At 40.1% G+C, this 22,996-nt stretch overlaps 1 protein-coding gene across 2 annotated transcripts in view; it reads right to left on the reverse strand.

Annotated features, from left to right (window-relative positions):
* The window catches only part of chchd3a (coiled-coil-helix-coiled-coil-helix domain containing 3a), a 76,283-nt gene extending 53,947 nt beyond the window's left edge, over positions 1–22,336 (reverse strand). The window contains exons 1-5 of one of the 2 annotated variants that reach the window (XM_053313954.1): positions 22,099–22,336; positions 20,893–21,168; positions 20,133–20,226; positions 13,337–13,430; positions 893–1,073 (exon numbers count right to left, since the gene is read on the reverse strand). In XM_053313954.1, coding sequence (XP_053169929.1) covers positions 893–1,073; positions 13,337–13,430; positions 20,133–20,226; positions 20,893–21,168; positions 22,099–22,179 — 726 coding nt within the window. In that variant the 5' untranslated portion in view covers positions 22,180–22,336. Of the gene's footprint in view, positions 1–892; positions 1,074–13,336; positions 13,431–20,132; positions 20,302–20,892; positions 21,169–22,098 lie in introns of both variants that reach the window. The other variant, XM_053313953.1, reaches the window with a different exon arrangement.
* Positions 22,337–22,996: the final 660 nt, after the last annotated feature.

Consider the following 22,996-nt stretch of genomic DNA (forward strand, 5'->3'; position numbering starts at 1 on the left):
GTTTTTTTCTTTCGTTTTGATCGCCGTTCCAAATGAGGGACCCCTCATACGCTTGTCCTGCGGCATGGAATCACGTCAACGCTCCTCTCCTGCTCTGTCTCTCTCTCTCAAAAAATGATTCATTTTTCTATTACGGCGATGAGCGTGTGAAATGAGCTATATAATCAATAGCATAGGTTTGTAAACACCAGCCGCACTCCAGGGAAAATGTGTTTTCTTTTTTAAAACAATACGCTGCCTGTGTATGTGTGTGGTGACGAACGCTCATCTGACAATGTTTACAAGGGCAATTTACAGGAAATAAAGACACAGGCTGCCTAAAATGAAGGTAGCTTTCCATAATACAGCAGGATGAAAAGGCAGAGATATGAAAGAGGACAAAAATATTGAACTGCATGATGTGAATACAGCAAAGACAGTTTTACTAAGTGAGCATTATTTAAAAAGAACTAAAAACTGTTCTCAGAGTTGGTATAATGTAGAAACTGCTATGCTATAGAAACAACTGAAACGAACTGTTAAATTTACTGTGTGTGTTTCTGTGGGTGAGGGTCGACACAGTCAAGAAGGTTCTGTGAATTACTGCTCACAGAGATGCTCGCACACTCACGGCCCTGACATTTGTCACTGTACCAGGCATGACCCATCGATTACAGCAAATGGGTTCACTTCTGTGCGTCTGTGTGCTAGAACGGGAGCATGTGAACATAAAATGGGACTGTCTTCATGTAAAAATTGCTCTCATCAGTGAGTCTGCGCTTGCAAGGTCATTCAGTTAAAATGTTCACGTCTGTTTGATACGGTGGTGCAGATTTATGTAACTAAATGTTAAAATGAATGAAACAGTGCACCGTAGCTACCATACATCAGTGCTGTTGGTGGATGGACTCACAAAGAGCTGAGCACGGAGCCTCTCATCCTCGGTGGAGATCCTCTCCCTTATAACAGCCTGCTGGAGGCTCTCCTTGGCCATGGCCCGCTCGGCAGACAGAATCCTGGACACTTCATCCTTGACAAGGGACGTAGCCTCAGCCTGAGCCTGCGCTGATGCCCGGGTCTTCTCTTCCTCGAGCCTGTGGAGCAATAATGACATTTTACCTCACGATTGACATCCTACACTTTTGAACTGATTTTAACATTTTTGAAGCAGGGGTTTGTTATAATGTACAGCAACCTAATGTAACTTTTTTCAATACTAAGAGTATAACAAAGATAGCACTGTAACCTCAACGTGACTTCTTTAATTACACCTGATCAGCTACTTGAGAATTTGTACCATGGCTCATTTAGGAGTCACCGTCCTTGAATGCTTGATTGTTTTGCCTTGCTTCTAAGTCCATTTGGATAAAAGGGTCTACCAAATGCTAAAATGTAAAATAACAACAATGTACCTCTTGGGAGAATGGTGTGTACTATTCCCGCCACTAGAGCTATCTATAATGCATGACTGGCTACTTGTAAATTTCCACTTTCATGCTCAAGTCATGCTGTCCATAGGAGTTACACAGTGCACCTTGTATCTTGTTTTAGGACATGATGTTTGTACCTTTGTCAATATGCTCTATTTTGCCCAATATGTTCTAAATGTAAAAATCAAACAACTGACCTAAAAAGGATTTCTAAATAATAATAATAAAAAAATGTGTAAAAAATTATATTATATGAAATGATCTTATTATCCACAGACAGTGAAAGACTTGATAGATATATTATAGTACGTGTTCATTCGGAGCAGTAAACATTCTTTTGTAAACCATCGGAGTATCATTGGTATTTATAACATAAAAGCCACGTTAACATGCATCTTGTACTGCATGCTCCACTGTGGCAGCACCTCCCAAAAGATTTAAAAGGTCACAAATGCAATTATAGTGCTAATGAAGCATATATATTGGCCAATATACTTGTATATTGATTTTTCAACCCACATGCCCTTGCTATTCCCGAGGTTGCAAAGAGGGGGCAACATTGAGAAATAATGCTCAATCAACACTGAAAAAAGAAGTTAAACGTAGAAGTCAGTATCACAAAAATCTTACATAACACATTCAGTTAACATCTCTCAGAGAGTTAAAATTATTTTTGAATGATTTCCAAATAATTTACACAGAAGTGAGATCTGACTATCAATATGTAGTAGACAGAAAACAATGTAACTTCAACGACCCAGGAATCATCCATCCAATGAAATAGTGATATAGACAGTAGCAGCACGCTCTCTGCAGACACAAGACCACCATTTGAACCCTGTCACTGGGTTCTCATAGTTGCCTAGCAACGCACTCCCTATACTGCGACAGTGTGCTTGATTAGAGAAGAGGAGGAACGTCCCTGAAACCCTGAAAGTCTTCCTCTGCTAGGAATCAAACTGTGGTGACAAGGTAAAATAAACACTGAACAGACAGAGCGAGTGCCTGAGTAAATTATGACAGACTGAATGAAGACAGTGAGGATCTTAATAAACTTCTGCTCAGGAAACATCTTGAGAGAGCCGTGAAAGATAGCCTTGTCGACAGGTAGGCTGCCTGAGAGTGATGCTGAATATTGATTGGTTGTGTGATGCATTTCACACATAGGAAAATACCTAGAGTAAAATTCCTACACTTTCAAATGAACCATCCATCATGAATTAGCTGTTAGAAGTCTAATTCATTAATTACTTTATGACACATAGAATGGAAACACCTTTTAAGACTGCGATCTATTAGAATAACATTCTTCACTCATTATTTCCATGATACATCTCAACTAAAACATACTGTTAGACAAGACATTATATATTGTTTCATATACCTGATTCATTTACAACTTCAGATGTGAGATAACAGGTATACACACTGTAGAGTATGTTGTTGTTTTCCCTCCTTTTGATTCTGTTTTTCTTGACATAACTGGTACTCATTCATCTGTCAATGTGAAGGATTTTCATCTCTTATTCTATTTGAGAAATCTCATTTATCTCTTTACTCACCTGTGAAAATGCCTATAAAATCTAGACAGTGATGAATCATGATGGACAGACTGGTCAAACTGATCACCATGCCATGCCTCTGGCTCTGAGCAGATGACGGGTAAGTCTAATAAAAATATGTCTGATGTCTTAAAGCTGCCATTTGCCCCTGCAACACCACTAAATGTCAGAGAGCAGGGGAGAGCGAGAGGAGACGGGAAGGGGGGGGGTGCAGAGAAAAACATAGAAAAAGATAGAGAGGAAGGAGAGAGTGAGCAGTGGCGACATGACATGTTTGGCCCTGAGGAAGTGAAGCAAAGAAGGAGTGAGGCAGAGAGTGGGAGAAAGAGATGGAGGGAGACGGAGAGAGACCAGCCATGTCCAGTCTCACAGTCCACTGGGCTGCACACGTCAGCACACTCCATCCATCATCGGGCTCCGACTCACGCACGCACAGACACACACACACAGGGAGCCTCCTAATGGCCTTTTACATTCACCATTTCCCCACAATCCACGCCTCCCTGCTGGCACTGCTAATGCACCTAAGCTACCTTTACTCAAGAAGCTTTGGCTGTTGCTACTGCTACCACTATGACAGAGAGTGGAAAGTATACAAGACTTTTCAGGGGGGAAAAAAGCTTTAGTGGTACTCATGGGCTAACCTGAGCAATCAGCATACTCTCTGTGGCATGAAACTGGACAGTCATTTTGGATAAATGTATACTTAAACTGTCATGAGACTAGAAACAAAATCAAATGAAGAAACAAAATCTACAAGAAGAAACGGATTTTCAGTTACAGTTCTGCCAAAGAAGAATTAAATATACAATAACCGATAACGCTTTGGAACCAAACCATTGCTTCACCTCATTAAACTGTTTAATGTGCAAGTGTATGTGTGCAGGTGTTTGAAGGACAACCAATCTCCTACACACCAGTCAGCAATACTGAAACTCAGGAGTGCAAAACCTGTAAAAGCATTCCAACATGACAGACAGATATACCCACTCACATTTCTTGCCAAATTAAGAAAGAGGAAAATACTAAAATGCCCGAACTTTGTTGTTCTTAATGAATCAAATAGTAAAAAAAAACTAATAATAACAATAATAATAAATAATTGGTAGGTTTACTTATAATCTCAAAATACACCAAAAAATGTCAAGTGTTGAGCTTGACCAAAACCTGGACCAGAGAAAGAAATGATGGCAAGAAAATAGGCAGCAGAGCAAAAAAGTCTTTTCAGTAGATTCTCCACAAGTGCTAACCCAAGCAAAGACTGCTATCACTAGCTGGATGCTATCTGTCTGCTTCACCTCTATTGCTTTCCAGTCAATATTGCCCTGTCCCCTGGGATATTGGACGCATTTTTCATTCGACTGTAGAAGATTGGCACTGGGTAGGAGAGGGGGGCTTTGAAGTAGAGAATGGTTGAGTCAGACCAGAGGGAGGAAAAGGACAGTGTCCATGTAAGGGAAAGAAAAAAATGTTGCATCTTTGGAGTATAAGTGGATGATGTTTGGCCCGGTACTGGATACAAAGATAGGATCATCTTGGACCAGTAACCTGTGTTTTGATGGCTCAGTGCATTGAGCCTTGAAAACAAAAAGATGGAAGGACAGAACAATAGAAGTATCATTAATCTGAAGAGGACTGGATTACAAGTGGGTCAGACTGAGTCGGTCTTTCCAGAAAAGCAACTCATTATTTTCAGAAGTTGACCTTGAACAGAAGTACAAAGGAGTACTTCAGTTCTTTTAGGACACTATTCTTAAATCAGATCTCTGTCAGTTTATATGGAACATTTATGGCTAGAGTTGCTCAGATTCTACAACTTAGATTTAAGTGACTACAGTCAGGAGAAATATGTGTGTGCATATAAAGGCTTTCTAATACAAACAGTAAATGTAGACATGGTCAAAAATGATGTGCTATGGTCAATACTGCAATAGCCAATTCAAATATAAAAAGCCATTATCACCAAGTACTCAAGAGGGAATCATTTCAAATATCATTACCCTTGTGCAAATATCAAAACAAAATGAATGTCTTCTACCTTTTCCCCTATTACCTTTCCATCAGTTACTGTACAGTCTGTCTCTCTCCTCAGCTCCTCTACCATTAATGCTTCCTGTTGCCTACCTGTCATCTACATAAGATGTGTCTCAATACAGGCAGAATGGATTCTGACAGAACTGCATAACAGTGCGGGCTCCATTCAAGTGCCTTGAAACAAAGGCATTTAAAAAGGCCCAATGCAATATTGATGTTAGGAATAATGTCGCTGAATGCTGGCTATGAATATTTTATGGAGCTATGCACTCTCCCTGACACACGTACACTCACACATAAACACACACACACACACACACACGCACACGCCACACCTGATCGTGGATGTTATGAAATGCTGGGACAGCGTTAAAATTAAGTGTTTGGGAAACAAAAGGACAAAGCATTGAGACGATTAATTTAGAAGTCCACAAACTGCAGAAGGAACATAAAAAGACATTTTGTGCACCCCCTTGATGATACCCACAACTATAAGAAGATAACTACAAAGGTCTTAGTGCTATGACCAACCCTGATCAGTAGCATATGGTCAAAAATGAATGTCATCATCAATCTTACCTCTTTTAATGTCTCTTTAATTATCTGCCCAAGTGCATAAAGATTCAACTCCCCACATCTAGCCATTTAATACAGTGAGCAAGGCAGAGCAAGCAGTCTCAATACTTAGTAGTATGGAATAAGTTCAGAGGCCTGATGGCTATCATTCTGTGTAGCTACCAGGATGTCTTACGGAGATTACACAGAGGCATGATATCAGATATAACTTGCATTAAACTCCTTCCAACTGACTTGATCAGTTCTGCATCAGACCAGCTTGGGTGACACACAAACCATAGATTTGTTGTGAGATTGTACAGAGCCAATAACTACAACTGTCCTAGTGAATAGGTCAGCAGCAGGCTGCAGCATAGAGAAATGCTGAGATTTCTGTTCCAAGATGCATTTATAGTTTAATGACTATTATTCTTACATTTGACACAGCCTTATACACTGTTGATGGGAGTACTTTTATAACAATGTGACCAGGTTTACGAGAGGCAAGAGCCATTATTTAAAAGTGATTTGCAGGAAATTACATTTACCCATGCAGCTAGTAAAATACTAAGGTAATCGCATCAGCCCCAGATATGCCCAGGAAGAACAGAAACATTAAAAAGTGAAACATTTTCAGCATTGATGCCTGAGGGTTTGTGGGTCGCTTTGTGTGTGCATGTGTGTTTGTGCACAGGTGCAAGCGTGATGTCACAACTCTACACAAAAAACCTTAAAAAATCTAAAAGATAGAATCTGAAGTATTTTAATGTGTGAGTGCATGCACTGTTGCTAAATAGCTACGGGAGTATTGATAGTTGCTCTTGGGATACTGCCATAAAATGTATAGAGTTGCAAAGAGGTAGGGGCCGCTGGTCCTGGTAGTTTGTTTCTCCATTCTGTATCTTCAATATCACTTAACATAGAAACACTGGACTCTCCTGGATAACACCAACAATCATATAAGTTGATATCATGACCACCAGTTTCAATTCGTTCAACTTTGTTTCTGAGAAAACACAATTTGTCTGTGACTTCTGCATGGTGGACAGCTAAGAATATTAAAATTAACATAAGCCTCAGCTGCTGCTGCCATGCAGAAGAAGACAGTCGTCAGAGGAGCAAATCAGGGCATTAATGACTGAAAAACATGCCACTGTTGAAAACTTCAAACAGAATTGGGCGCCATATTTGCTGAATTTACTCAACTCACTCAACTCACTTTTACTCAAAAGTGACTAAGAAATAAGGGGTAAACTGATTCACTATGTCACTATGGTGTTCTGTATGGTTACTATAGTGTTGCTAAGTGTTGCTAATGTGTTTAGCAGGGTATGGACAGTTTGTTTCTAGTGTGTAAGTCTAGGGTGTAGGTCTAGTTGTGATTGACATGGTGTTTTGCACAGTAGCTTACATGGCATTAGCAGTTGCTAGGCTGTTCCAGGCCGTTGATAGGACATTACTAGGTGGTTGCTATGGTGTTTAGGATGGTTGAGCTCAGGGTAGTTTTAGTAGATTATAATGAAGAAATAGTCAATGAGAACAGCAATGTTACAGATACCGACATATTTCAAAGTAAGCACCCTGCAGACAAAGTTTTTGTTAAATTAGGTCGGACTGGGGAACTGTTGTTTTTTTTAATAATTTTCAAACATTCTTTCCAACTCCATTAAGTAGAGTTGGAGGGTTTTTGTGTGTGTGTGTGTGTGTGTGTGTGTGTGTGTGTGTGTGTGTGTGTGTGTGTGTGTGTGTGTGTGTGTGTGTGTGTGTGGTGTGTGTGTGTGGTGTGTGTGTGGTGTGTGTGTTTGTGTGTGTGTGTGTTTTTCTTTCTGTGTGTGTGTGTGTGTGTATGTCACTACACGTGTGTGTATTGTGAACAATTATAAAAGACAAAAATAAACAAAATGTAGAAATGTACTCTAGACCATCTACCTGTGTTTGATCTGGGAGCATTAAAGAATTCAGTGTCTGACTGGTTAACAGGGAGGAAAGACAGAAGCTCTGAGAGAAGGTCAGTGTTTTCACTCAAAAGTCTGACATGCAATTATATCACACAGGCCGACACAAGCTGTCTGACCACCTACTGAAATAATGGGCAGAAGTATTGCAACGATGACTAACCTTTAAGTGTCACAGTTGGACATTTAAACATATGCATTTCATGCATGGAAGGAGCGACAGAGAGATAACAGTAGGAAGATTATTTGAAAAAAAGGAAAGAAAAAAGAAGTAAAGATATTAAGTTGAGAAATAAAGTCTGAGAAACAAAGGAGATGGATGTAGAAATACAGGAGATATGAACTAACGGACGGAGCAGGGGATAAGGGAGGACTTAAGAGACAGGATAGCAACAAGGTAGAAAGCCTGGAAAATAACACAAGAAGAGAAACAGAAATGAACGGTGACGCAGGATGAGTTAAGTTGAGGAGGGAGAGACAGGAGGGTGTAAAAGTTCTCTCCCCCTTATCCGGCCTTCCCTCTCATCCTTTTCTCTGAGTCGTTCTGCTCTGATGCCTCACAGAGAAGCAACAGAGGTAAATCTGCTCCCTGCAGCCGCTGTTTGCTACAAATGAGTTTAGGCTGCACCCAAATGAACTCCTCACAGAGCCCTTACTTTGCCTCTACCAGAGCAAAACATGCAAAGCCAGATCTCTAGAGTTCATTTATGGCCTAAAGCTAAACAGAACAACTACTACCTAATCTAAACACCGCTGTTCCTCAAAATTCTCTAGGTATGCGTACCCTACTCTGCAATAGTGCATAAGAGAGTGAAAGGATAACACTAAATGTGGAAATAGTTCGATTTTACATCAAGGCAAATTAAATGTCTTCTAGCAGCTCATGGAAGTTTGATGTCCTTTAACAAGACATAATTGTAATGCTTATTTTTGCAGATCCCCAAAGTTTTACTTTCCCTTTTGTTGTGATTGATTTGTTGAGAGCAATACATACTACATACGAGAGTCACTTCACAGTTTTATAAGACTGTATGCAAAAAGAAGTAATATTTGGGGGGTGGACCATGTCATAACAATGACTGGATCTTGTTCTTTTATTGAATGTTATTCCCCATCTCTCTCCTGCCCTTTCCAGTCAGCTCTCCAAAACTGTCAACATAAACTTTTTTTTTGGGAGTAGCATTTAGCTTCATCATCATTTCATTTAGAGAGTCTCACAATTAATGTGCAGGTGAGGATTCAGTGTCTCCTTCAGGACACTTCAACAACAGACAAACTGCAGGGGCAACTGCCAGGGTTGAACGTGACCTTGGAATTTCAGTTTGATTTATCTAAAGTATGTGTTCATGTGTGTTTTCTTTTCCAGTGACCTTGGGGTTCACATATTCTTCCATTTCCCAGTGTTCAAGCTGTGCAGCAGTTTTACTGCAGGGTTCTGTAACTAGCAAGGCGCTGTGCAGTCTCGTTAGCTGAGCTTTGATACAGTCACACACAGCCACAAAAAAAAAACAACTTTTTCTCCTCTTACTCCAATTTTGCAGCAAAAGCTACCCAGTCTTCTACCTGAGTCTTTTAACACAGTCAAGGACACAATCACTGAGCCTTGTTTGCCTTCAATAATCAAAAAGTCCCTACAGATACTGCCTGTACATTAGGAAAGTAAAATCTTTACAATTTAATTATGGTTTGACAGCCGAGATGAGAAAGAAGCCACTGTTGTCCTCTCATCTATTTCAATTAAAAGAAAGCCCCAGTCACCTTTACCTTCCAAAAATGACAAATGAATAGAAATGTTTAATTGTGGTCCCAGAAAAAAGAAAGGACGACTCTTTTCAGCCCTGACAGACAGTGGTGTGTTCACATCAGAGTCTTGTTTACCTTTCTTTTTAGAATAAATACTTTTTAAATTAATTTGTCCATGTGTATTTATTTCTATTTAACTTTCATTATCATCTCTTTTTACTTTATTCTGTATTTCTACCCCTGATCTCTGCTGTATGGTTCTACACTGACAGTCTAACTAAACAATTAACCAAGTGAATAATTGAGTACATATCTTGTTGAGTTGTTTTGGTGATTAGTTGAATGTGACCAACAACCAATGGGTGAAATAACTTATTCACAAACGTACTAGGACAAAAAAGGACTCATGTATCAACCTTTTGTTCAGCCCAAAAAGACAAATGTATTGAGCTCACCCTGGCCTGACTCAGCTCATATTGACCGGACTTTAGACATTGGAATGAGGTGAGATAAAGTGCCTAAGCCTATAACTTCCACTGTCCATGTATCTTACTTCAGATTAATTCAGACATTTAAGGCTCAAATCTCTGAACAATGCTTTCATACAGTAAGTCCTATATAATAGACGAGTCAAATATAAAGGCTCTTTTCACACAAAGTACATAGAGCATTTAAAAGCTAAAGCTTCATTTTAATTAAATTAAGCTTTAATAAACATTTTGGAAGGTTTTTATTAAAGTTTTCTCTCTCAGTATCATGATATTTTGATTTCTTAAGGTTCTACTGTATATGTAGGAATTAGAAATTGCTTCTCATTGGTGACAGTGATAGCCGTTAAAGTTAGCATCCTGTTGCTAGCGCTCACAGAACGAGCTGCACCGCAAGGCTGTTGCTTGCACTTCTCATATTAACATGAAGAGCTGGTCTATGAGAGCCAATCCACACCGCCCAACCCACAAAAGCACCAATCAACCACCTCAACTTGACCCACCCTGCAAACTGCCAACTTTTCTTTTATCAATCATGTATACTACACACCAGTAGGCTGGCAGGTAGCAAACTGGTAGGTAGCGAACTGTGGTCTTGTTGTGAAATGTGTGCAGATTACCAACTTTGGTCTACAAACAGAAAAAACAAAAGGGGTAAGCTATATTATGCGATCACTCTGGAGTTTGTTTTTTTGCTCCTTTGTTGGGGAAATAATGTTTCAGCTGTGTGTGTGCTCAGGAGTGAGCGACTTGTCATTGCGTGTGTGTGTGTGTGTGGGGGGGGGGGTTTGTTGTGAAATGTGTAGTGGTTGACAGATGCAGCTAGTTGTCTCATTAGCTGGAGAGTTAATATCTGCAGGGTGTTTCCACTTGGATAGCATTGTTTTTGTTGTGGTAGATGCTGGTTGTTTATTGACGTTAGCAGGAGAGAGACAAGGCACTTGAGTATGCAAGAATGTATCCTTTGGATTTCTGCCCCACATCCTTCAGACTGATATATCCAAACAATGTAATTGTAGAAGGTCTCATCTTTTAAGTTTTGTTACAACACTGTTCATTCACTGGATATAAAAAAAAGATTAATAAATGTTAATTGTTTCATAATTCTTACGTATAGAACCTTTAAAGCCTGCCAAACTATTTGCTAGGAAAATGGACACACTCAAACAAACACTGAGAGAACAAACACCATGTAACAATACAAGCAAAACAAAAAACAGACAGCACACAGGGCTATATTAAAAACTGATATTAATATGTATCTACACACATACACACAAGAGCTGGCTAACTGATGATTGCTTGTTTACCAATGCATGTTCAGTTAACTCTTCTTAAATGAAAAGGCAGCCCATGCCAAGCACAAACAAAAACTGTGAGCTTGAAAGCCACCATGATTTCAATTAATTGCAAGGATGGCGTAATTTTGAAGCACTTACTCTTCTGAACAGACATCAATAACTGAGCTGCAGGAAGCAGTTACATCAAAAAATAAAATAGCCAGGGAAAAAAATCAATAGACAAATGATTTTTCTCAAAACCACTTGGTAATTTCTCTCTTCTTGAATAAGCCTCAAGAACGAGGCTATTCGCTAGGCTAACACTACCTCCTCCTGCATATAGAAAGCTCATGGGGTTTTTCCTCTCATATGTACAAGGGTGCGTTTAATCACAGTTGTTCATTCACCAAGGTCTGCTGGACATCATCCAGACCTATTAAAGAAGGGGAACATCACAATTATCAGACATTATGGCATATGCACCTGTTTCTTTGTAGTCAAAGAGGAGAGGGGGGGAGAGGGAGAGGAAGAGGAAGAGGAAGACGAGAGGAGAGGAGAAGAGAAGAGAAGAGAAGAGAAGAGAAGAGAAGAGAAGAGAAGAGAAGAGAAGAGAAGAGAAGAGAAGAGAAGAGAAGAGAAGAGAAGAGAAGAGAAGAGAAGAGAAGAGAAGAGGAAAACTGAATATGCTTCTGCATGAGAAGTGTTTCTTCATCAGGCAGGGCTAATGGATCACCCACTCAACACCCAGGAAATTACCTCAGGACAGCACCCCCCTTCTTCAGGCATGATTAATTGATCCAGAGAGAAGGAGAGAAGAAGCAGTGATAGAGGAAGGAAAAAGTGCTGATGTGCTTCGGAAGAGAGGTAGATTGGAAACACAGTGGGGATCGGAAAGACTGGTGCTGACCTTTTTGACTATTAATGAAAGCCGAAAATGGTCACATCTGAAAATGTCTTAGGTTTCTAATGAAATCCTGGAACAGGAATTGACACTAGCACCCAGTCCCCTGATTCAATCCATCACAATCGAAAAAACGAAGGTAGGAGAGACACAAAGACTTTTACCAAATCCAAGGATCTTAATTTCAACTCTAAAACTCAAATTATAGCAACCGATCTATGGAGTTTATTCCCTATCTTAATTCAAGAGCATATTAAATGGATTTGAGAGCAGTATTTATTGATTTCATGCTCAGATTTTGTGATATTTTCTCTCAAAACTCTGCTCTCGCACTCAAATTTGCTCCCTCGCACTCGGTTACAACGCTGCTCGCACAGATTTCCTGCGCTCACACTCGAGTTCTTCCTCTCGCACTCAAGTAGTTTGTGCTCGCGGATCTCTGCTCTGCTCTCGGATTTTTTGTGGCTCAAAGCTGTCAACCAATAGAAGGCCGGCTAGTATTGACCAATCAGACTGTCCCTGTTTGTTTATGGGTGCGTTCACTGTTCTTGGACCCTTCTGACCATAGACATATATATGTCTATGGTTCTAACCTGTTCAAACGCAAAACAATCATCTGTGTCATATAAAACACTTGTTTATTTTCACATCAGCAGTAAATGATCAACATTATCATTCATTTGGAGTCATGACACCGGTGACTGTACCTCCAATATTCACTCTCTTTTCTCTTTGTTTTTGTTCTCTAACAACTCCTGAGGGAAATATTCAGCTCTTTAGCTGCTAAATTCTCCTCAAACATAATTAACAGCTCAATATTTGGGAGTTTTGTAGAGTGGATTTTTAGAGCTTTCTCTCTTAAAACAGCTGAGCACTGACAGTGAACCAAAACCATAAACCAAAACACTGACCAACAGTGGTCCAAAAAATGAAAGAAACCACATTTATTACAGCAGCGGAGGTCAGGAGTGTATAAACCCGGTTGAAAGAGTGCCCGCCCGTATGCGACGCTCCTCGAAAAACAGCGAACGCACCCATAAACAAACAGGGACAGTCTGATTGGTCAATACTAGCCGGCCTTCTATTGGTTGACAGCTTTGAGCCACAAAAAATCCGAGAGCAGAGCAGAGATCCGCGAGCACACACTGTGAGCATGCGCAGAGCAAATTTGAGTGCGAGAGCAGAGTTTTGAGAGAAAATATCACAAAATCTGAGCATGAAATCAATAAATACTGCTCTCAAATCCATTTAATATGCTCTTGAATTAAGATAGGGAATAAACTCCATACCGATTTCCTTCCAAAAAATGTTTTGCAACACCTCAACTTCATAAACAAAAACTGGTTTACCATTTCCCAGTGCAACCGTGTGTATGTGTTTCTGTGTGGGTTTGTGTGTAAGCGTCTAACCAGGCTTGCAGCTCTTGCTCTGCCTTGGCCCTGTCCTGCTCCAGGCCTTTATACAGCTCATCGGTGATCTTCTTCCTCAGGGCCTCTTTATCAACTGGGGACATAAACAGAAGAAAGGCAGAAAGAAAGACCGTTAGACAGAAAGGTAGTAAGTAAACAACTGGTGTTTGCTGACAGGCATATTGTGTTTGTTGGGATACTGAATAGAGGAATAGTGTCTGGAAAGTTTTCTTTAAAAAGGGTGGAGGGGGGGATAGAAAAATAGTAATTAACATATTGAAAATTACAAATTAAAATTAAGATAATAATAATTCAACAACTGGAGTCTACCTTTTGCAGAGGGATAATTGCCCACTGTAGGCCATGCAAAATGGGATAATGTGTTTGTTAAGTTGTGCGTTTTCTCTTTGTGCGAAGCAGGGTGACAGAGAAATTGTGCGTGTAGCCCTCAGGCTGATATGCTTTATGAGATAAATGTATATGTGTGTGTCTATAGGTGTCAAAATCAGCAAGAACACACATCAGCAATGACAAAGTGTGTTAGGGAATAACACCACAAGACACGCTTAAACACACACAGAGAAAAATGCCTGCTTTTTTTTTTTTTTTTTTTTACTAAACCCTTTTACATCACACTGCAGCACCACCCTATCTACCTACATTCACATCAGGGACATCATACATGTATGACTCCATGTCCTCTCTGGTCTATCTTGGCAGGTAATTAAGCATGAAAGTAAAGATGCCAGCCGGCGACCAGGCCAAAACGTGCTCTGAAGACAGAAGTGCCATGCGGTGTGCTGCAGCACTGCAATGAATGGGGGAGTGTCTGAGTGTGTCAAGATTACTCTCACACTGCATTAGTTAGATGGGATAATCCCTTCTGTCAGAATCTATTATTACCTGGTAACATGTGGTAACAGCAGGTTGGTTGAAGGGTAAACACATACCCACAAAGACCTAATTCCATCTTAATCAGATTATCAATATAAGCCCTAAAATGTACAAAGACAATATTTTCTTATCATCTTGGGGCTTTCACTACCAAATCATTGGATGTTATTATCTTAAAATCAAATGGCTTTCCATATTAAAAAGGGGTTCCATAAAATAACTAACTAATAAGATTATTTTCTTCAGAGATTTTAAGTTGTTGTTTTTTAATAAACAGCTGTTCAACTGATGGACACCAGTTACCAAAGAGTCTGCTGATTTTAATGCAACTGATTTCATGGATACCTAAAAACCTGTGCTCATTTACATGCATCTCCCTCTCCACCTTCTGTCATTTCAGTCCTCTTCACCTTCTTCTGCAGCTTTGTCACACCCACACTGTTAAAAATTTGCTCTTGTGACTTTCTCGCTTTAACACACAAAACCAGAGAACAGTAAACTTAATCCTTTCTCTGATTTCCACTTTCCAAAGCCTCCTCTTCTCTGCAAGAAATGGCGCATAACAAGAACACACAGCATGACAACTCTTCGGTACAGTAAAGAGAACGAATACGCGTCAGGTAGAGGGAGGTTCAGTGTGACAAGGCTTCAGAAGAAACAGTGGTGCAAAGAGAGGTGATTGACAGTTGACAAGTTTTTGCTGCATAGTCTATCCTCAAAGACAGAGGCTGCTGTCACCGACTGTCCAGAGCGTGAGAAAATAATATCCATCATGTTTGACAGCACTCAGAAGCTCCATTGATCTCACTGCAGAGGAGAGTCTAATTACAACTCTGTTAAGAACCACAGCGGGAAGACAACCTGTAGGGCTGAAATCAAGACAAGAGGTTCTGGCACAGGGATGTCTATCAAGTAACCACAGTAATAATGTTATTATATATCTGATGGGGCATGGTGACATCCATGGACATAATGAAATATCAAGATATTGCAATATTTTAACCAAATACTTCAATATCAATATTACAACAACACTGCACTGTAGGCATGACTATTGATGCTTTCACAAAATATCTACACCATTAGATTTATGGCCAATAATCATCAGTAATGTGTGGTTCAATACACTGCCCAACCCTAATATCTGATAAATATGACAACATCATACAATATATACTATGGTTGACTTCTGTCTGCAATGATGATTAGATATTCTAGATGGCAATATTTGTTGACAAAAGTAAAACTATTCAAAATCACCAGTCTAGTCCTTTAATTGAGTAAATCTATGTACCTGTTTCGTCATCATATCCACATCTCCACATCTATATTATCATATGTTTCATAATATCTTCTGAAGGCACCAATGGTCATTTCCACAGATTTGAGACATTAAGTCAAAAATATCACCAATACTGCCCAAATCTAATTGGGTCTGAGTAAAAGAAAAGTCAGATTTGGACAAACCGAATGTTTATTCCAACAACAATGTTGTGCTGAATGAAAAGGCAAATGTCACAATGATTTGTAGACTGGATAACCAACCCAAGTGGTACTAGAGGTCAAGCCCTGTCATTACAAACTTTATTTCTATCAGGTAAGACTGGCATTTCAGCATCAACTGCCCTTTAAAATATCTCATACTTACAATTAAAATATATACCCTTTGGCCATCCACACCATAAAAAGTAAAAAAAATTTAAAGTCCTGTGAGTTCAGGCAAGCCTAAGCAACTCTTCATTTATCACCACATCCTCTCCACCCCTGCAGAGAGCGGCTTCAGATAGCAAGCGGGCCCGCGGGGTCAGCCAGAGAACAGGTTCTGATATGATAAACACTCTCTGGGGTCCTTGAGGGAGGCTGGTTAGGGTCAGAGACAATTCCAGATCAACAGAGCTGTGTCAATCCTGAGTAGGACATGTAAATGTTAAAAAGATTAAAAACTCATCATCTTTTTAGACATGACCCCCTCCTTTCCTTTTCCACCAATCACTAAACCTTGTGGAAAACCCATAGATGAGGAAAAGAGGAGGTGGAGCCCAGGCTATTGGCAGTGGAGATAATAGACGAAGGCAAATTGCGTTTCTCATCAGAAGTTAACCCTAGGACCTGCGTGGAGGGCATAATCTGTAACATTACCACTTCCTCACGTTTCCAGCTCGAGCTTAGTCGAGTCACAGCGCACCTTTCACTATGTTCAAATAGGATAAGAAAAAAAGAAAAGAAAAGCGCCAACAGCAAGCTTCTAGCCCTGGCAGGCAGGTGCCATTTCTGATTTTCATTCCAAGTCCTTTTAATTCAATCTCATGTTATAGAATAGAGCCTAACTGATTGTTTCACATTTTCACAAGATAACAAGAAAAGTTCATTTCAAAAAGGAGTGAGAGAGGAGTGATATATTTCACAAGTTTCACAATCACAATTATGCACACACACACTAAGTCACCCACATTTCTCCCATTGTTTCCTTTGTCTCTCTCTTTCTCCCCATTCTCTCTGCTGCACCTGGGAGACATCTTTAACTAGGCTATTAGTCGAGTGCAGTGTGTGGGCTCAGGCATTTGAATATTTATAGCACATTGGAGAAGGTGTAGGAGGTTCAACCTTGACTATGGTGTAATCAGCATACATACTGACTCAGGCCATGATTTAGAGACAGCCGACCTGCTGAGAGCCTCACTCGATACCCAACTCTCGTGGACACACATAATCAATGTCCGCCTCATTAAGGTCATACCCTTTTAGGATTGGGCTGAACTTTGCAACTTTTTAACGAGATTCACATTCACATTCACCATGCCTTTTTTGGGTTTTTTTTTTTTTTTTTTTTTAAAGAGCATGCTAGATCAATCGTCTAAGTTGACTTTTTTCCTCTCTTTCATAGTAGCCGTGAGCTCGGCATATATTAAACTGTTATAACTGAGGTGACCTTGCAAGGAGAGCATATCCAAGAAATCTGAGTAAATGTCACCTGACATCGCTATCTTAAAATAAGAGTGTCAATGAATGACAGGAGTCAGCCATGAACAAAACTGCAAACTGTGGTGACTATGCAGCAATATTATAAATACAGCCAGTACAAAAACACACAATCCTGAACACTGCAGATATACTGTGCACACAATAAGTAAGAGAGCGAGCTCTGTTTATGTCGTTTTTTCCTGTGTTTCTATAATGAAAGAGGAAAAAAATGAAAGACATCACAGCAATGACAACTTCACATCTTACTGACCCCTTGAAGAGGAAGGAAAAGAGTAAATCTAGAAACTTTAATGAAAACCCTCTCGTACAGTGAAAGCAGCTTGCAGTTTCTCATAATGACTACAGTTAACACACTCCACACCCATTACAAAAATTAAGTGAGATATTGTTGTATTTATCTTTTTATCTGAAAACCAATTAGTACAAACAATGGAAGAATAATTGAATTAAATGTGGGGGAGGGGGGGATCTAACTCTGATCTGAAAGTGGCCCGAGAGCTACTGGAAAGCACCAACTAACAAAAGTGCTTTGTGGAATATACATTAATAAAATTAATTATTATTATTAAAAGGTGCAGTATGTAGAATTTAGTGGCATATAGAAGAATGGCCTCTGTAGAAATGGAATATAATAATCCTGAGTATGTTTTAATTAGTGTACAGTATGCTCACCTGAAAATGTTACCCTTGAATGAGCCCTTTGTATCTGCATAGGGCACGGGTCCTTTTACATGGAGGCTGCCATGTTGCACCACCATGTTTCTACAATAGCCCAGAGGAGACACAACAAACACTGGCTCTAGAGAGGACCTTTCACATTTTTCACCCTTGGAATGGAAGGGTCAGGGGAGGGGTATTTAGTTGTTTGCAATCTGCAACCTAACTGCTAGATGCCACTAAATCCTAAACACTGCGCTTTTAATTGTGCAATTGTGTTACTAATGTGCTAAAACATAAAGGCTCATATAAAATCCAGTGTCATGTCAAAGAAAGGCAATGGCCAAATAAAAATTAAATACATACGCACACTCAGATCTACCTCCCTCACTTACTGAGGCCTGATGGTTTGTTGTGTGAAACTGCGGAGGTGTCGTTTTAATCACTGGAGTTAGTGTGGCGTGGCATAAGTTGGCCTTTTTTAATTACCTTACTGATTGAGCACAGTCAAGGATGGGGAAGCCTGCCCACACCCTGAATGCCACCCTCTGAAGAACCTGCACCCACGCCTTGTTCTTTACTGTGTAATGAACAGGTAACATTCAAATGTCCTCTGCTGGATATGTCAGTAGAAAGGAAAACGTGCACCCACACTAAACAGACACTAAGTCTGAAACTTTACTTGGAGAGAGATAAAGGGAAGAACAGTGAGTCAGATTGTATGTTTAAAATATAACTAACAATAAACTCAATTAACCCTGCAACCCCAGTGCAGTTTGATACTGCACAAACTACAAATACCACTGCTATCTTGAAACTATGTTAAACTTTTATTAGATTATTTAGCATTTCTCAAAATCGACTATTAAAGATTCCCAATAAAACAAGACTTAACCTTTAGTATCTTATTTGAACAAGTTTCCGGTTCCTGATCATTACAAGGTATCTACACCTGCAAAAACATGCTGTAAACACAACCATGACATAACATCACCTCATAAAGTCAATGTGGAGAACATTGTCACTGTCCTTTTAGCTCTCCAGTTTTCATTCTCGATCAAATCTTGAGAGAAATATCCAATTTCTCACTGGATAGTTTCTACCTTTGTCTGTGTGCAGTTTGGTGCTATAAACAAAATATACAGCAGGGTTTTTTTTTTTTTTACAGCTTTGTCACATAAAACAGCTGCCATCTTTGGCTGGAAACATTGTAGGGTGAGAGTGAACCAAAACAATAAAGCTGCAGGCTGTGAAGCAAAAACTTTGAGCTAGAAGATGCTAAAATGCTCCACAGAACTGAGAGGAACTGCAGAGTCAGATAGGGGATAATTCTCTGTGGGTTCATGGCCACGAGCAACACCTTTCACATGCATGTTAAAATATAAATGTTATCCATACTCCTTACAGCCACTTTAAAGGAGGGGTAAAATGGTAAAATATATATAGAAAAAAGAAAACTTACCTTGACACAATGAAAACTAGTGGCTATTTTCAATGCTCTCACAAACTCCATCGAGGACAAAGGTTATTTATGACAGCTTGAGTTCACGAGTGACAAGGCAGAATGGAGGTCCACTAATTACAGCATCCATTTATTAACATTATTACGAGAAAGAATTAATCATTTCATTAACAATTTGGGAATGGCAATGAATCATAATATGACCAAGGCTACTGTGAGGCCCAATTTTAAAATGAAGACTAATTACAATCTGCAAGAAAAGCTGGAGACGAAAAGCTTAAGGTGGCCTATTGTAAACACCCACACAATAAACACAATTAAAATCCAATGTAGCTGGACTTAAAATAAATCCATGGACAGTTCATCCCCACATAACCTTTTGCTTTCTAATTAACCATGCTACTGAAGAAGCGGCCCAAACAACTAAGGATAAAATGAGCCATTACCAAGAACAATTCACTTATTATAAATGAGCATTCATTCTTGCCTCTTGTTAGGAGTTACACGACACAAGTTCAAAACTGTGTGAAAATTCTTCAATGTAAAATGTTTCTGGTTTCACACCCTGTTACTTTTGAACTCAAAAAGTGTTAAGAAAGTTCTCACACAACTCCTCATAACACATTCTACGCAAAATGTGGGTAAGTCTGTGTATTAACATTGAATTAGCTGCATATTACTGAACAACATGCTTTATACAACAGTATATCTGGGGGTGATTCCACCTCCTCAACTGCTTTCACCACCTGTTGTTTGTGAAATGCGTTACAAATGATTCACAATAGTGGAGGAAAAACTTACCGGCTGGTGCGGCAGGAGGTGGTGGGACTGAACTCAACTCAGGTTCTGCCACTGGCTCAGGGACCGGAGGAGGAGACACTGGTTCCACTAAAGGCTGAGGAGGAGGTGCAACTGATTCACAAGGAGTAATAAACTCAGGCAGGGGAGGTGCAGCAAGTGGCTCAGCGGGCTGTGGGGAGAAAGCGTCCCCTGAAGGAATCAGGGCTGGTGGCAGGATGGTGACAGGCTCGAAAACAGGAGGAGGGGAAGAGAGGGGTTCCGATTCAAGAAGCGGGGGAGCAGCAATGGGTTCATTGACAGGAAGGAGAGCTGGTATGGGTTCAACTACCATTGGAGGAGTACATGATTCAATCACATGTGGAGAAGCAATGGGTTCAATCACATGTGGAGCAGCAAGGGGTTCTATCACATTTGGAGCAGCAAGGGGTTCAATCACATTTGGAGCAACAAGGGGTTCAATTATTGGGGAAGAAGGAGCAATTAATTCATTTATGGGAGGGGACAATGATTCAATTACAATGGGAGGAGGAGCAGGCAGTGTTATCGCTTCCAGCACAGCCGGAGCAGGGCAGGGAGCAGCAATTTGGGGATCAATGGGGTCAGGAGGAGCAGGGAGAGATGTAGGCAAAGTTACTAGCTCAACAGCAGCAGGAGCAGGGGAAGGAGGCACCACCACAGGCTCAAAAGCAGGAGCAGCGACAACATTAACAGCTGGGGATGCGGATGGGAGCACCATGTCAATTATGGTGGGTGCTGCTACCTGTTCTGAAGGAACCTGAGGAGGAGGTGGTGGAGGTGCAGCCACTGTCTCTGTGGCGGAAGGAGCAGGTGGAGGAGGAGCTGGAGGTGCAACAGGTTCTACAAGAGGAGGTAGAGGAGGCAATGAGGTGATCGGGTCAAAGGGGGGAGGCACTGGACGCAGGAGAGGAGAGGGAGTAAAGGATGACGCCATGGAAGGAGGCATCGGGGTGGGAACATGTTCCTGTTTTAGAGGAGGTGCAGGCTCCCTCATACGGTTGATGACATTTTCAGAAAGCTGTGGAGGAGAGTGGAACAATGAGAATGATTTAATGGAAATGTTTGGCATAACTCACATTTTAGTTCATTTGTTTACTGTACACACATAGTTACAGTACATAATTGCCCATAAAACCAAAAATATTTAATTTCTCATTTCAGCTTGTGTTTAAGTGCATGTTCACATACAATAGTTTAGAGGTGCATGTGCCTGTCAAAGGATGTTTGCAACTTTGAACAGATTACTTTTCAGTCTTTACATTAAACAAAGTTAATCATCTTGTGTATTTCCTAAAATGTCAAACTATTTCTATTAGTTGTTGTTCCTTTGGATAACTATACATGGTGTATAACAGAGCAAGATAAAGCTCAGCTGTCAGTCTAGTTACGTAATCATCACATTGGCATAAACAGGATTACACCCACAGACTGTATTACACCTGAAAGGTAACATTAGCCTCGCTCGTTTGTCTTGCCAAGAGAGTAATAATAGTCAGAGCCATGCCAAATTAAGTCTTATCTGATTGACTAAAGCCCTTCAATCTATATTTATCCACAACTGGCAATGACATAACAACATTCACCAAAAAAAAAAAAAAAAACAGCATCCACGTTAACATTTTGCATGTTTCCATTTCTAAACAAAATGCTTGTGTGTATACGAAATCTTCTAGTCAAGTTCATTTAGACATTGGATGACAGACAACATCAGCATTCCCCAACAGGACACTCTGAAGTTTACATTCATGAGCTGTGTGTTGTTTATTTTTACACTCAGTTATATTTCTCTACTACGCTGTGTAGATTTCTGAATGAATGAAAAGCTGAGGGCACCGTTGCCTTGAGCCCACTTACAATAAAACTTTAGCACAGCTGCAGCAAACTATACGTCCGTCTTTAAGTACTAGCTATGTAACACCTGTTATCAGGTCTGTGTACTTTCACTTACCCGTATGCCCTTCACCACCGTTATGTTCTCGTTTTCATCTGACTCAAATGACACTCGGCGGGTACTGTTGTTCGCTCCCATTGTCAGACCGCTGGCTGTCAAAGTGTCTGATATTTACGTGTACTATGGAAGACTCACATCCACTAATGTTTGTTTTTTGGACAGTTTATTCGCGTTAGAGCCAGGTATAGCTGGCTAGGGCCCACAGACACACACAGCACGGCTTCAGCAAGTCCACACTTCCGTAGCATGACGCAACGGAAGAAAGTGCTAGCTGATTGGACAGACGTGTTGTGCGTCCTAACATCAGAGCTTCGCATTGGTTATTGTTTGCAAGTGTGACAGCGCCTTATGTTTCACTTTTTCCAATTCTCTAGCTCAGGGGTTCCCAACCTTTTCTAACTCAGGGCCCACTTGAAAATCTCAAAAATGTTCGCGGCCCACCTCTGACCCAATAAACGTAACAGAGGCCAAATAATGCATTATCAAACCACTTTATTTATTTTGATAGGAAATGAAACATGCAGGGAGCACTTGTTGAAGTGTAATGTTAAACCTACAGCAGTGTTTCCCCTAGATTAGAAATTTTTGTAGCAGTTGTGCTGTGTGTCGTAACCTGGCAACGCTAGGGGGGTCTGGGGGTATGCTCCCCCGGAAGAAAATTTTGAAAAATAATAGGGCTGCAACTATTTTATTATTATTATTTTGATAATTGATTATTCGGTCGATTATTTTCGATGAATCAGATAAAAAAAAAAAAATCCCATCCCTTCATTCAAAAACAAAACATTATTTCGAATTGACAATGCAAAAAAGTGCTCAGATAACATGTTGCTGCTTGGACATCCCTGAGCTGTTAAAGTAATATTAAATTATAAATAATAATTTAAACAAAACA

Source organism: Scomber japonicus, chromosome 23 (genome assembly GCF_027409825.1).
Source record: "Scomber japonicus isolate fScoJap1 chromosome 23, fScoJap1.pri, whole genome shotgun sequence".
In the NCBI taxonomy this organism is placed as follows: domain Eukaryota; kingdom Metazoa; phylum Chordata; class Actinopteri; order Scombriformes; family Scombridae; genus Scomber; species Scomber japonicus.